The 13,948-nt window shown below is 39.7% G+C and overlaps 1 protein-coding gene across 2 annotated transcripts in view; it reads left to right on the top strand.

Annotated features, from left to right (window-relative positions):
- The window catches only part of ap3b1a (adaptor related protein complex 3 subunit beta 1a), a gene marked incomplete in the record, with an annotated part of 120,572 nt that overhangs the window by 73,056 nt on the left and 33,568 nt on the right, over positions 1–13,948 (top strand). For both annotated transcript variants that reach the window (XM_048258801.1, XM_048258802.1), the window contains 4 exon segments: positions 3,539–3,725; positions 4,761–4,891; positions 5,019–5,151; positions 9,430–9,577. In XM_048258801.1, coding sequence (XP_048114758.1) covers positions 3,539–3,725; positions 4,761–4,891; positions 5,019–5,151; positions 9,430–9,577 — 599 coding nt within the window.

Genomic DNA, 13,948 nt, shown 5'->3' on the forward strand with positions numbered 1-13,948 from the left:
ATTGTTTTAAATAGTGTTGCTTCTAGCCTACCCACGAGTGGTTCAGTTTATCAGTTTCACTTGTGCAGACGCGCATAGGCCTACACATTGAATGAGCACTCATAGCCTACCACTATACCTAATGTTATGCCTCTATATTTTATGAATTAAGAAGTATTTATTGATCAGGGAAACATTAGTTTCTTTTTCTTTTGTTCCACGGTTCTAACACCATTCAGTTGTGCCGCAAATTAACAGACAGAAGCACCGGGGACTACTCGTCGAGGAGGCTTATAGTTTGAAGATCATAGACCATAGATCATAGACAGAGAAAGCCTATGCAGTTGCTTCGTATAGCATTGTTTTTTTTTTTGCGGACTGGTTAGGTCCAGCCCACGTCCCGGCACCATTCGCGGACTAGGGGTGGAAATTGCAAAGCCGGCAATTTTATGACTACATAGCCCCACCCCTCAACTCAGCCTCCGCACTCGACCTGACACGCTGCTTGTCAGAACAAACCAAACCATTTGTATGTCATATTAAAATGTTTTTTCTTTCCCCTGTCATGATTTATGTGCAGAAGGTATCAACTGTCTTTTGTGTCAAAGTTGCACACCGTTAGCTTAACTTAGTTAAACATTAGCTTACTACAACGTATGACTAACGCATGTTAATATTTTCTCCAGTGTAACATGCTCTATACCAGACCTAATGCAAAACGTTAAAGCATTTCAAATTCCACATAGTCACATACCTTGAAAATGAACTTTATTAGTTTAACAGTTGAATTGAAAACAAAATTGTCTGTAGTCTCCTTATTTCATGCGACTGTTTTAACAATAATGTTTTGTCTTCTACGCAAATTAAACGTGAAGCCTCTGCGCGGCCATCACGGCGCCATCGACTGGTCTGGTGGCATATGCACTACAGCCCTTTAAGCCGCTTTCACCTCTGTGTGTGCACGCAAGTATTTTCTTCCGGTATCGTTAAAGGTGTGAAAGCGGTAAGAAAAAATACACCCATTGGTGTTGTGTAGATGTGGCCTTAAGTACAGGGTTCCCACGGGGTCTTAAAAAGTCTAAAATTCTGAACTTTAAATTTAAGGCCTTAAAACACCTTAAAAATGGCCAGATTTTTATTTGAGGTCTTAAATTTCATCAAGTCAGGTCTAAAAAAGGTTTTTACCCTCAGTTCAGTTTTTATTTGTCATTGTTACAGGATAATAACGAAATGTTGTTAGAGCAAAAACACAGGCATATAGTTTGACGTTGTTCACCCATTTGCCTTATATGAATTTACATCCCCATAAATCACCCATTACTTTGTACCTAATTTAGCTCCCCATAAATACCCTATAGAAAACCCCATAAAGTGCTATGTCCAGTAAAGTGCTTGGTGAAATAATTAATAAGGTAAGGTTGTTGGAGTGTTTTTGCAGCAATGCAAAGTCCAGGTCACAAGTATTGGGGGTGCATGGACAGAGACATTATGTCACAGAGGGATGTCCAATGCCTAGGCCTATGATATGACTCTGCATTCGCCTACTGAAGGTAGCCTACAGACTTTGATTGATATGATTGATTGAACGGTCAGGCCTATTGTTATTGTTGTGTTCTTAGTTCGAACTTCTGAAGGCCTTTGCAATGCTCTGGGGAGTAGCCTAACCAATGCAGCTTCTCTCATTTTGGCTGATTAGTCTGTGAAATCTAATTTCCCTTGTCTGTTATTCTCCATTTATTTTATTTTTTTTGCTTGAAACAACTTATTTGACTATTATAGTACAGTAACGAGTTTGCCTTACATGGTACCTCTCCTCCACTTAGTGATTCTGTTTATGTCTAATATGGGGTTACAATGATTGATGATTATGATGCTGGCTATGTTATTTATATTATATATCATTTTTTCTCTTCCTTCCTCCTAATCCTTTGCCTTTTCTCCCATTAAATAGTGACTTAAGTATCCTGGCCTAATGATAGCTTATTTGAATAAGTAAATACAATTGTATTGGACTTTATGTCTCCCTTTATTGAAATTAGGCAGCCAATGTCTGAATAGCCTACTAGTTTACGTTCCTGGACAACCACCTGTGGCTGTGTTTGTGTGTGTGTGTGTCCCTTATCCCCTATCTCTCCTTTTAAGAGCCTGGCATGCTTACAAAAAGCCAGATGTTATCACTCTGTCTGAGACATGGCTGAATACTAATATTTCAGATGAAGAAATTAAACCAAAGTCCTTTTAGGCAAGTTCCTCCACTCGGCGGCCATATTGCAACACTTTTTGGGCACTCATCGGGCATCCTAATCGGCAGAAATGCGTGTGCGCAAGGCTTCGCGACACCAACCTTGCTCCAGCGGCGAGTTCACAACACATGATTGGCAAGATGTCTTCACAACACACCATATAATTGGCTCAATGTATTCACATGTCGACGTTTTGCCGAGGAAGGGGTGGGATATGTGTACAACGGCCATATTGCGTTACAAACTAACCCCATGCATTTCTATGGAGGATTTTTTGAGTGCTGTGTCTCCTCATTAGAAAGTCTCTGATTAAACTTGATAGATACATATTGTATAGAGCTGACAGGGGTGCTCGCGGTGGTGGTGTACACTGTAGCCACCTATGTTTCACCACATTTATCTTGGGAGCTTGCCATACCAAATTATGTGCATTTTGATTGTCTCTTTGTTATTTGTTTCCATGAAAATAAACATCTGACTATACGTAACATTTACAGACCACCAAGCTCCCCCTCAGAGTCAATAAAGTGCATTGGCAATACCATTAGCTCTTTAAACTGTCCAAAAGAAATGATCATCCTTGGTGACTTTAATCGTAATTGGTTAGACCGATCCTCTTTTAACGAAAGACATTTCTTTGAGAGCCTCAACTTAGCTTCTTTAATTAAGTTAGTTATCGTAAAAGCACCAAATACTGCCCCTTTCGTTCCAAAATTCTAAAACAAATGCTTTTTTAATACTTCAAAACAACATTTGATAAATTTACCTTATATTTTCTGGTAGCCATAGGTGTGTAGATTTAGTCTGGTTTGGTTCTTAACGGGAGAGCATTTACTGCCGATTTTGTTCACCTTGCCTGTACTCACATTTCCCTTTGTGAGGTCAATGCATTCATCTGCTCTATTAGCTGTGATATTAGACTGCTAGATTACATTCTCTGCATTTCCAGTTGTTGCTGTTCCTTTGTTCTAGCTCATTACATTTTCCGCATGATCTCCTGGTTCTCGGGCCGGGAAAGCACATTTTGTTTTAATCCAACTTCAAGGTGACTTGCTGTTCAGTTTTTGCCCATTGACTTGGCTGGCTGATGTAAAGTAAAAACTAAGCACTAAAGTTTCATATTTATATGTACTGTTTTCACTGTCTGCTAATCTAGCTTGTAAATGAAATAAAAGAATGAAAAAGAGTGGAAATTTATAAAAAGGATGGGTCAAGCATGAGGAGCGTGAAATGCATCCTACTCTGTTGAATAGGAGGAGAAAGTGTCTGTTGTTTATTTCATCAAATTCTATGTCTCTTTTTTTTTATTGATTTAGACCAAGCTGCTGACACAGTACATCCTGAATCTGGGAAAGTATGATCAGAACTATGATATCAGGGACCGCACACGCTTCATTCGTCAACTCATCGTCCCTAATGAGAAGAGTGGGGCATTGGCCAAATATGCCCGTCGTATCTTGCTGGCACCCAAACCAGCTCCTGTGTTGGAGTCTGCCTTCAAAGGTACCCAGTAGCCATTCATCCTGTAAAGTGGGCCTCTCCAACATAATGTCTGCAGGTACCAGGTATCCCTTAGGAATCCTATTAGCTGCCCACAGTGCACAATCTAAGAATAACCAATGAGTCACTTGCAGATCATATTGTAAAAACATTCGGTAACACTTTACTTGACAGTATCGACATAAGAGTGACATGACATTGTAATGACACATGACACCCAACTCTAACTCTAAACCTAACCCTAATGCTAACCCTAACTTGATATGACAAAACCCGACAGAAGCGTTATGTCATAAACGTTTATGACTTGTTTATGACACGTTCATGACGGTGTCATGTCACTCTTATGTCAACACTGTCAAAAAGTAAAGTGTAGCCAAACATTCTTTACCCTTCTGCACCAAGGCTATTTACAGTGTAATTATACTGTAACCTGTGGTTGCATTTGTGCAGATGTTATGTAGTACAAGGCACAGTTGATCTGTGCATGCTGTGACCAACATTTGATTCTTTCAATATGCATATTCATTCATTATTCATTATTTTGGGGTGCTATTACATTGAATTTCAGCCCAAAGTTGGGGACCATGTAGCCATTTGCTGCAGTTTCAAAAACAGATTACAGATGCTAATTGTACAGAGGCATGCTTTACATTTGTATTTTATTTGTGGTTTGTTGTTTATTTTAATACCCAGAGAGAAGAAATACTCTGATTTGCTAGTAGGGTGTCTATTTGCCCAAGCCAGCTACCACCATAAATAGAATCAAATTCTGTGGGAAACACTCAACACACAGGGCGAGTTGAACAATCAAAGTCCTTGCAGTAAAGTGCACGTCAGGCGATGGCATAGGGCTTGGAGTAGGTACACAACGACGCAGAGGGCTCTGCGGGGGGCTATGCTGTCAATTTGATGCAAAATCATACAACCTTTACACAACAATGCAATTATTTCATCCCTTTTTATTTATTTTTTTGTCTGCTTGGTATTCTCTGCTTCCTGTTCTCAAAATATGTATTTTTGTGTCTCATGGTACAGATCGAGATCGCTTCCAGCTGGGCACCTTGTCCCACACCCTAAATGCTAAAGCTGTGGGCTACCTGGAACTCTCTGATTGGCAAACAGTAGCCCCTGATCAGTCAGTGAGGAATGTAGAAGTGGTTGAGCAGGTAAGAGCAGAGTCTAATGCTGCATGATCTGTGTTTCACATAATTAAAATCTTTTGTTAGTTTGCTTTTTCCAATTAGATCTTTGTCTTTTTTAATGACAGCCCTCTAAATCATCCTTCTGTTACAGAGCAAAGAATGGGTACCATCATCAGCGAAGGAAAGTGTTAAATCAGGTGACAAATTCTACTCAGACGAGGAAGGAGATGAGGGCTCACCATGCAACAGTACTGAGGACGGCAAGAGCACAAGCAGCAGTGAAGGTTAATTAATTGATGTTTGTTGAAAAATACTTGTTGAAAAAGTCAAGGAAAGATAACTAATCAAAAGATGTAGGAGAGGAGAAAGAGAAAAGCTGTTAACTATGCTGCTACGGAGGGCCAACTGTGCAGATTAGGGTTTAATGTTTTATCCCAAACTGACATTTTTATATTATTTGTATCATTAGTATGGCAAAAGAGCACAGTTTATGTCCATTATCAACACAGTTTGCAATGATCAATTCTGCTGCTTGATCAAGTGAGCTGCGTGCGTGACATCTGCTGCAGCACTAATTATGAAATGCCAGGTGAATTGGCTAAAGTTCGATACAAATGTGTGAAGATTACATCTGGGTGAGATAAAAATTGAATTGCAAATTCTAAAAGAATAGCATGTAATCTGCTTTTTATTTTACTTGTTCGACTTCAGACATCATTAAAGTAATTGGTAATAATGGTAAAATTCAGAGTGGGCAAAAGATGATTCTAATTTCAAACAACCTCATCAAGGCGTCAGATAACAGAATACGCATTACCTGGGACACTTAGATAACAATGAGTTCAGACATTGTGTTCCTCTCAGTTTATATTGAGGTTTTTCACCTACATCACAATGTCATGTCACTGTTTGTTTACCACCGGATTGGTTGGCAGAGTAGTAGGGAAGGCAGAGTGCTAGCATGCACCAGTTGGGTTGCATAGGCTACACACAGTTGCAGTGGTTATAAATAGCTTAAAAATGTTAAGTTTAATTAAGCAATAAGCCCCGAGCGGCCGTAGGTTACACTGATTTAACAACAGCTAAGGGGCGTTGTTAGGCACGACGCGCTAGCGATGTTAGCAGTAATTTTTTTCCGCAACCAGAATGTGTGAAAGACAGTAAAATATAATAGCGGGTGAAAAACTCACAAAACATCGTTTTATCATTATTTTGACCATACAAAAACAACCAGGAAGTAAACTGAAATGACCATGGGACGTTTGTATTGAAGTAATTTCCTGTCTAGGGATGGGTAGATGGGGGCAGCCGTGGCCTACTGGTTAGCGCCTCCGACTTGTGATCAGAGGGTTGCCGGTTCGAACCCCGACCAGTAGGCACAGCTGAAGTGCCCTTGAGCAAGGCACCGAACCCCTCACTGCTCCCCGAGCGCCGCTGTTGTTGCAGGCAGCTCACTGCACTGGGATTAGTGTGTGCTTCACCTCACTGTGTTCACTGTGTGCTGAGTGTGTTTCACTAATTCACAGGTCAAAGGTCATCAGATTTATTGAGTGCCCCCCTGTTTGGGTCCTGAGTCCATGCACCCAGTTTGGCTTTGATACATGCAAGGGTTGCTGAGATATGACCTCACTTCCTGTTTGGCGGCTTCGCCGCAAATTTCGATTGGCTGTTACAGCCGAATGCTTCGGTCAATTGTTCCAGAAAGCAATGCACTGATAAGGAAATTTGATAGTGGTTTTGATTAAATCCAATATGGCGGCCAAATCAATAATGTTGATGTCATGAATTGCCATCTGTCGACATAAGGATCTTCCACAGTATTCACCCCTTGCAAGTGACGTCACGTTTTGTTCGTGCCACAGCAAAATAGCCTAGTGGACGGCAAGAACACGAATCAAATCAATGGGTTGTAATGGGACATATCGCACAGCTAGGAGATTATAGTGAGATTTAACCGTAGTAATGCCCTTCCACGACTGTTGGCTTATTGTTTGGAATACAACAACATCCCATGTTCTTGCATAGATATATTTTGGTTTGTTTTCTTTGTGTTTCGGGAGTATTTCAACCACAATTGCATGCTTATCTCCTCAGTGTATGAAGCACAGCAGCGGTTTCTATAGCAACCATAGACTCTGAACAGGATGGCAGATAGCACTTAGGCAAAGTCTTTGGCAAGATCTGAATGTAAACAGATAATACCGTTCAAGTTTTTTAAAAATTTCCTATTTCTTTCAATTCTTTAACTTAAGACATGTAAGAAGTAAGTTTATTAAGCTGGGCAACGCACAAACTGACGAGTTTACATTAGCCCTAGCACTAGAATAGCTAGCTTCTAAGTGTGGCAGCTAGTTATTATTTCATGTTCTGATATGACATTCTTAACGTTTTGACTATGTTACAACTGATAAAAGCAAGACAAATAAAGTAACCAAATCGCTTTGCAATATTTTAGTCCAGATTTACTTATGGGTGTTCATTTACCATAATGTTAATTACAGTAGCCTAACGTAACGTTATCTCCCCTTGCTGTTACCACCCAGTTTTAATAACTTTACATTTTACGATCATGACCCATTTCATCTAACAACACCACTGGCATCTTCTTTGACTATCAGACCCTAAACAGCAATACATTGAACTTCAAAGATGTTATAGTAATGGTGTTCAGTTCATCATAATCTTTATGACATAATGTAATTTGCCGTCCGTCTCCCATCTTTTTGCCGTCCTGCATGGAGCCGTCACGTGACTTAAGTCACGTGTCTGCAAGGGGTGAATTACCAGACACCACTAGTACATTGTAATTCTAGGCACAACAGCAGCTACAGTCCAAAAGGCATGTTACTGATTTACAGCGCCCCCTAGAGGTCAAAGGTCACCAAATTTCTAGAGCGTCCTCCTGATGGGGTCATGAGTCCATATACCAAGTTTGGATTTGATGAATGCAAGGGTTGAAATGATTGCGGAGATATGATACATGAAATGGTTGCGGAGATATGAGCTCACTTCCTGTTTGGCGGCTTTGCCGCAAATTTTGATTGGCTGTTACGGGCGAACGGTAATACTTCCGAATGAATATAGTATTTTATCTTTGTTATGCCCTTTATTAGCTATATTTCTTAAGAATATATTGTGTTGCCTCAGGTCTGCTGCACATCTTTTGAAATTTGATTTGAAATAATCAAATAGACCTACATCTTAAAGTTAAGTTAATGAAGTAACTTGCTTTGCTTTCATTTGAATCCTAATCAAGATAGTATATACAATAATTGCTTTATATTGTTAACATGGACTCCTGGAAAGTTCAGAAATGCAAAATAATAGAATTTTAATCATGCGATAAAATGTGTATCTTGGGCAGTTCAGTGGTTTCAGGGTTGCTATCTTAGCACGCTAGTAAACCATAGGTAGAGAATGGGATTCCCGCTAGCATGGTAGCTTTGTATGCTAAGCTAAGCGAAAATACGAACAAACAAATCATATTGCTTATTACGAAACAAAATGTTAATGTTTGTATATGAAACAGTATGAATTACCAAAAATTCCCAGTAAATTCCCATAATTTCCTTTAATTCCATGAAAGTTTCCAATTTGGAATATTCCCAAAATTCCCCAGCTTAACGTCCCATGGAAAGTTTCTGGAAATTTACCGGAAATTTTCCGCCCCTTTGCAACCCTACCTGCACATAGTTGAAATTGACAAGCAGCTGTAACTAAGCATGCTAAGCTCGACATCCAAACAGTATTCTAACGTTGTCTTGGAGATACGGCTTGATTGCATAACTTAACTTAGTCTCCCCAATTTACTATGTTGTGATGAGACGTTAGCAGAGTTAACTCGAATGCAGCAGTTTTGTCGTCTTCTATGCAATGATTCTATGTGTCAACAACAATCCTTCAACAATTGTTAATGTTTTGTTAAATGTACATGCAGAGGAGGGGCGGCGGGTCTGTTACGAGAGAGATCGGGCCGAGGCAAGGAAAGCCTGCGTGCGTAAAAAGCGCAGCTCAATGAAAGGATTTTATCTAATTTAAATAGTACAATATGAAACATTATTGTGTGGCGGCCAGCATTGATCTTCTGGCGGCCCGCCACAGATTAGTCAATGTTTGACACACACACCACATGTGGGTGCCTTGTTGGATTCCGAAATTTACATTAATTGACTTTTGCTGCCTTGACTAAGTTGGCTATAATGCTTGACCAATCAATATATAGATAGATGTCTTATGTGCAGGGGAAAAAAATAGTTATAGGAACTTGGTCGGTCAATGGAACTACAATCACCCCTAGTTACTTTCAGTGCGAAAAAAGGGGTAGCTTCTCAAAAGGTTTTAGGAGCTGCAAAAAGTTCCTTCAATGAGAAAACACCTTATGCATGTAAAGTCAGCAGGGTAATTTCTGGTACCATTTTCCTTCAGGTGAATAATGTGTAAGGATGTAAAGATGGCTAAAGATGATTCTCAGTGCTTCTCTTTTGAAACACTGCAAAAATATTCATAATGCTTCTCTCTATGTGTTTTGTGTGTCTTTGTGCCTTTTGTTGTTGCTTTTTTAGCTTCTACCAGTGAGACTGAGAGTGAGGAGGAGTCCTCCAGCCAGAGTGGTAGCGGTAGTGAAGAATCGGAAGAGAGTTCCAGTCATTCACACTCAGATTCCAGTAAGAAGAAGAAACTTCAGCAGAAAAAAACAAAAAACAAAGGAAGGTATCTATCACAGATTCTGTTCAATAGGTAGCCCACATGATTACCAAACATGTTAGATGTTCAGCAGTTCATTTCTCTGCACTTTCATGCAAAGACATTTTTTACCTTCTGAGAGAAAATTGTCACTATGTTACAAACTAATTTGGACAAGAGACTAAATTTAAATAAATTATTGTCGTCATTTTGCTTGACTTAATTGACCTGTCGCTAAGCGCCACCCTTAGAACGCTGATGAGCCAATGACAGCTCAGCCTCAACGGGACTCGGACAACAGCTCGGACAACTCCATAGGAAACAACAGGGAGGAGGCATAAAATGACTAATGGTTATTTATGGAGTTTATTAACCCATTTACTCCTAAAATGATTGCTAAAAATGCCTATAGAATCCTATGGCATTCTAGACTAAATAACCTTATTTCCTGAGGGTTTTCTGAAAAAATTGTCAACGTCTACCAAAACCTTAATATCTAAGCCTCTATACACCTAGAAACATGAAATAAAAAGCATGCTGCGCTACGCAGCAACCAGTGGGAGATTCAATGTTGCGCTATGAAGCAACCGGCTGGAGATAGAATGTTGCGTTGTGCAGCATCCAGCACGAATGGGTTAACTCAAAAAACCCCGACGGATAACCATGGTCAAACGTTTTGCATGGGGGACGTGTAATACTGATAGCCGGTACCCTGAGAGGCTAGAAAACGGGGTATATTTTCATCAACAGTAGCCTACAGGACGTCTCTCGCGTTTGCAACAGCTCGACGTAATGTAGGCCACTAAGCCAACAACATGGGCACAGGTTCCCTGTTAAATCCCAAGATGAAAATGCCCATTAACCAACTACTATATTCTTACTACATCAAATATTAACGTAACCTAACATATCTTAGAATCAATCTTCTGCTAGCTAGCTAGCATTAACGTCAGTGGTTTTTGCACGGCTACTCGTGACTGCTTGTCACCTTGTATGTATTCTAAAGTTTTGAATACACCCCTCCATAGCATTATTAAGTTCCTTTTGATAGCTTCTGGAGGAAAGTAAATCCTTTATCGACCAAAACGTCCTCAAAGCCTGCTTTCATATACTGTGAGCTGCCATTGTCCACAATGTATTTCTTTTTTTTTGTGATTAACTTTTTATTAGGTTTTTAGTAAACACAAAGACAAAACAAAAAACAAACAAACAAACAAAACAGTCATCCTCATAACATGAAGTCAGGGAATAGTGGCCAAAGGGAGGGGCGGGGGGATCACAATGTATTTCTAATCAAGTCTGGTTTGTTTGTCCGAGTTTTCACACGGTAACAATGGGGGGCGGGGCTTAGCGAAAGGTCAATTTACTCTGTTGAGTAAATTAAATGAATGAATGAATGGAATGTTTGTGCATTTTTAACGGTTATAATGCATCAGTCACAGAGTGATTACTAGCTGTAAAAAGTCTGAATGGGGATGTTCTGGTACATCGACCGGATCGACGATTATATAATCGAAAATACGATAACGTCTATGTACAGTGAATACATTTAACTAGTCAAGTAAATGCAAAAATTGAACACCACATCACATAAAAGTCCTAACATTATTATAAAAATCAGATAATTCCAAAATCAGATAAACTTATTATAAAAATCTTGTCTGATGGAGCAGCATAACCTGCATACCCAGTTTATTTAAGATAATCTATTAAATTCAGTTGAATTTCATTATACTTACATAACACTGTTGACATTTTTTTTGTTTTTTTACTTTTATTTTTCACAAGTTTTCTGAACAATTGTACATAGCGCCACAGTGCAGTCATGTACATAAATATACAAATATACATACACAAATATCCTCTACCCACCCTCCCCAATCCCCATGCATCCCCATCCTCATAACCTAATCTGTACAAGTGTATCATACATACAGCACACTGCTTGCTACAGTAAGCCTCCTCTACATACTTGCTGCACACTGCCCCCCCCTACATACACAGCACATTGTCTTCAGGATCTTCTCCAACACACATCCTCTACATACTTACAGCACACTGCCCCCCCTCTAATACACAGCACATTGTCTCATGAGGAAGTTTATCCAACACACATATTGCACACTGCCCTCTCCCCACATACACAGCACACTATCCCATCTCCCCTGTCATCCCCCCCAACACACACACCAAGACCCCTGGCAGTTGGGTTAGCCCCTTGAGCCGTAGATCTGCCCAAGGTTTCTTCCTTGGTAAGGGAGTTTTTCCTTGCCCCTGTTGCTCTTGGGTGCTCCTTGTTAACTTCTCTGAGCATATAGCTTCTATTGCAAAATCATGTCTGTTTATGCTTTACATTAGGAAGATCAGACCTTATCTGACACAAGATTCCACACAACTTCTTGTTCAGACCATGGTCATCTCTAAGCTGGACTATTGTAATTCACTATTAGCTGGCTTACCTGCTTGTGTAACAAGATCATTACAGCTGATTCAGAATGCTGGAGCACGCTTGGTCTTCAATCAGCCAAAGAGGACCCATGTAACTTCTCTCCTAGTTACTCTCCATTGGCTCCCTATAGTAGCCAGAATTAAATTTTAAATCTCTCACTTTGGCCTATAGGACACTAACTGGATCTGCTCCTAGTTATTTTAATTCAATAATCAAGCCTTACATCCCCAACCGCCCACTGCGGTCTTCTGGTGAGCGTCTGTTGTGTCGACCAGTAATGAAAACTGGGTCTAATTCCAAACTCTTTTCTTCAGTGGTTCCATGTTGGTGGAATGAATTGCCCAGTGCTCTCCGTTCCTGTGGTAGTTTTGGGTCGTTTAAGAGGGGTCTAAAAACATTCCTATTCAACATATACTTAGTTGTTTAAGCGCTTATGTGTTATGGTTTGTATAATGTTGTTTTATTTTAATTGGGCTGTTAATTAATTTGACATTATTGTTTATTATTGATATTCTCCTTAATGTAGTCTTAGCATGTCATTGTTTTTATATTATTGATTGAATGGACATTATTGTTTTATTATTGCCTTTCCCCTTTTTTTCCATGGCTTTTTTATTAGGCTATTGATTGAATTGATATTATTGTGTATTATAACTATTCTCCTTATTATATTTGACCTACATTCTAATCTGTTCCCTGTTCAATTTTAAATATTATGTTGTTTTGTATTTATGTGTTGCTTTGGACAAAGGAGTCTGCTAAATCCATAACCATAAGATGTTCTTATGTTAGCTACTGTCTGTGGGTTTATGTTGCTTATGAAGGTGTAAATGGGGGAGATGGTGCCTCTATGTGGCATTGTTATGGCCAATAGTTCATCCAGTGGTGTTGGGGGGGCCAAATGGGGAAAAGCTTGATAGTTATGTTGAACAAAATGTCTTATCTGAAGATAACGGAAATAATCAGAGGTCTTGAGATTACATTTTTTTGAGAGCTGACTGAAAGAGGCATATACCCCATATACGTAAAGGTCTTGTATGTAGCAGATGCCATTTGAATGCCAGGCTCTAACTCAAGCTTTGAGGGTGTAAACAAGTGATTATGCAGCAGTGGTGCCCTGAATGAGATGCCATGTAAATTAAAATGTTTTCTAAATTGTGCCCAAATCCTGAGAGTGTGAGTGACAACTGGATTGTTAATCTTAATCTTTGTAGACTTCAGTTGAGCGGAGGAATGGGAGTAGGCTGAAGTGAAATAGTTTTCCATCCTGACCCAACTTGGTGCCCCATCTCCCTGACTGAATGCCCTCCATCCTAGGACTTTCTGTATATTGCATGCCCAATAGTAATGTAGAAAGTTTGGCAAGGCCACCCCTTTTAATTTTGACACAGCCTTGTCCAGGTCTTTGAATTTCTTCAAGGGGATACAAATTGGAATATTTTTATAAAGATAAAGAAAGCGGGGGACAATGTTAATTTTGATTAGGTTAATACGCCCCACCATAGACATAGGGATAGTCCTCCACCTCTCCATGTCCTGTTTACATTTCTCAATCAGGGGGAGAATTGATTATAAATAATTGGTGATACGAGCGAGTGACTATGATACCCAGATATTTAAATTGTGAGGGCAGTCTTGAAGGGTAAATTCGGTGTTGGCCAATTAGGAGCTGCACTGTTAACAGGGAACAATTCACTCTTTTCCAGGTTAAGTTTATAGCCAGAGTTTTCCAAACTGTTCCAGAATGTTGAGTGGCTGGTACAGATATGTCTGGGTCTGTTATGAAAAGCAAAATATCATCAGCATAGGCTGAGATTTTGTGAGGCAGCCCCTCTCTAATAATACCTTTTAAAGGCCATACAACTCTGAAATGCAATTGCCAAAGGTTCAAGGAAGATATCAAAAAGTAGGGGTGAAAGAGGACATCCTTGTCTGGTTCCTCTTTGAAG

The sequence above is a fragment of the Alosa alosa genome, chromosome 12 (genome assembly GCF_017589495.1).
Source record: "Alosa alosa isolate M-15738 ecotype Scorff River chromosome 12, AALO_Geno_1.1, whole genome shotgun sequence".
In the NCBI taxonomy this organism is placed as follows: domain Eukaryota; kingdom Metazoa; phylum Chordata; class Actinopteri; order Clupeiformes; family Clupeidae; genus Alosa; species Alosa alosa.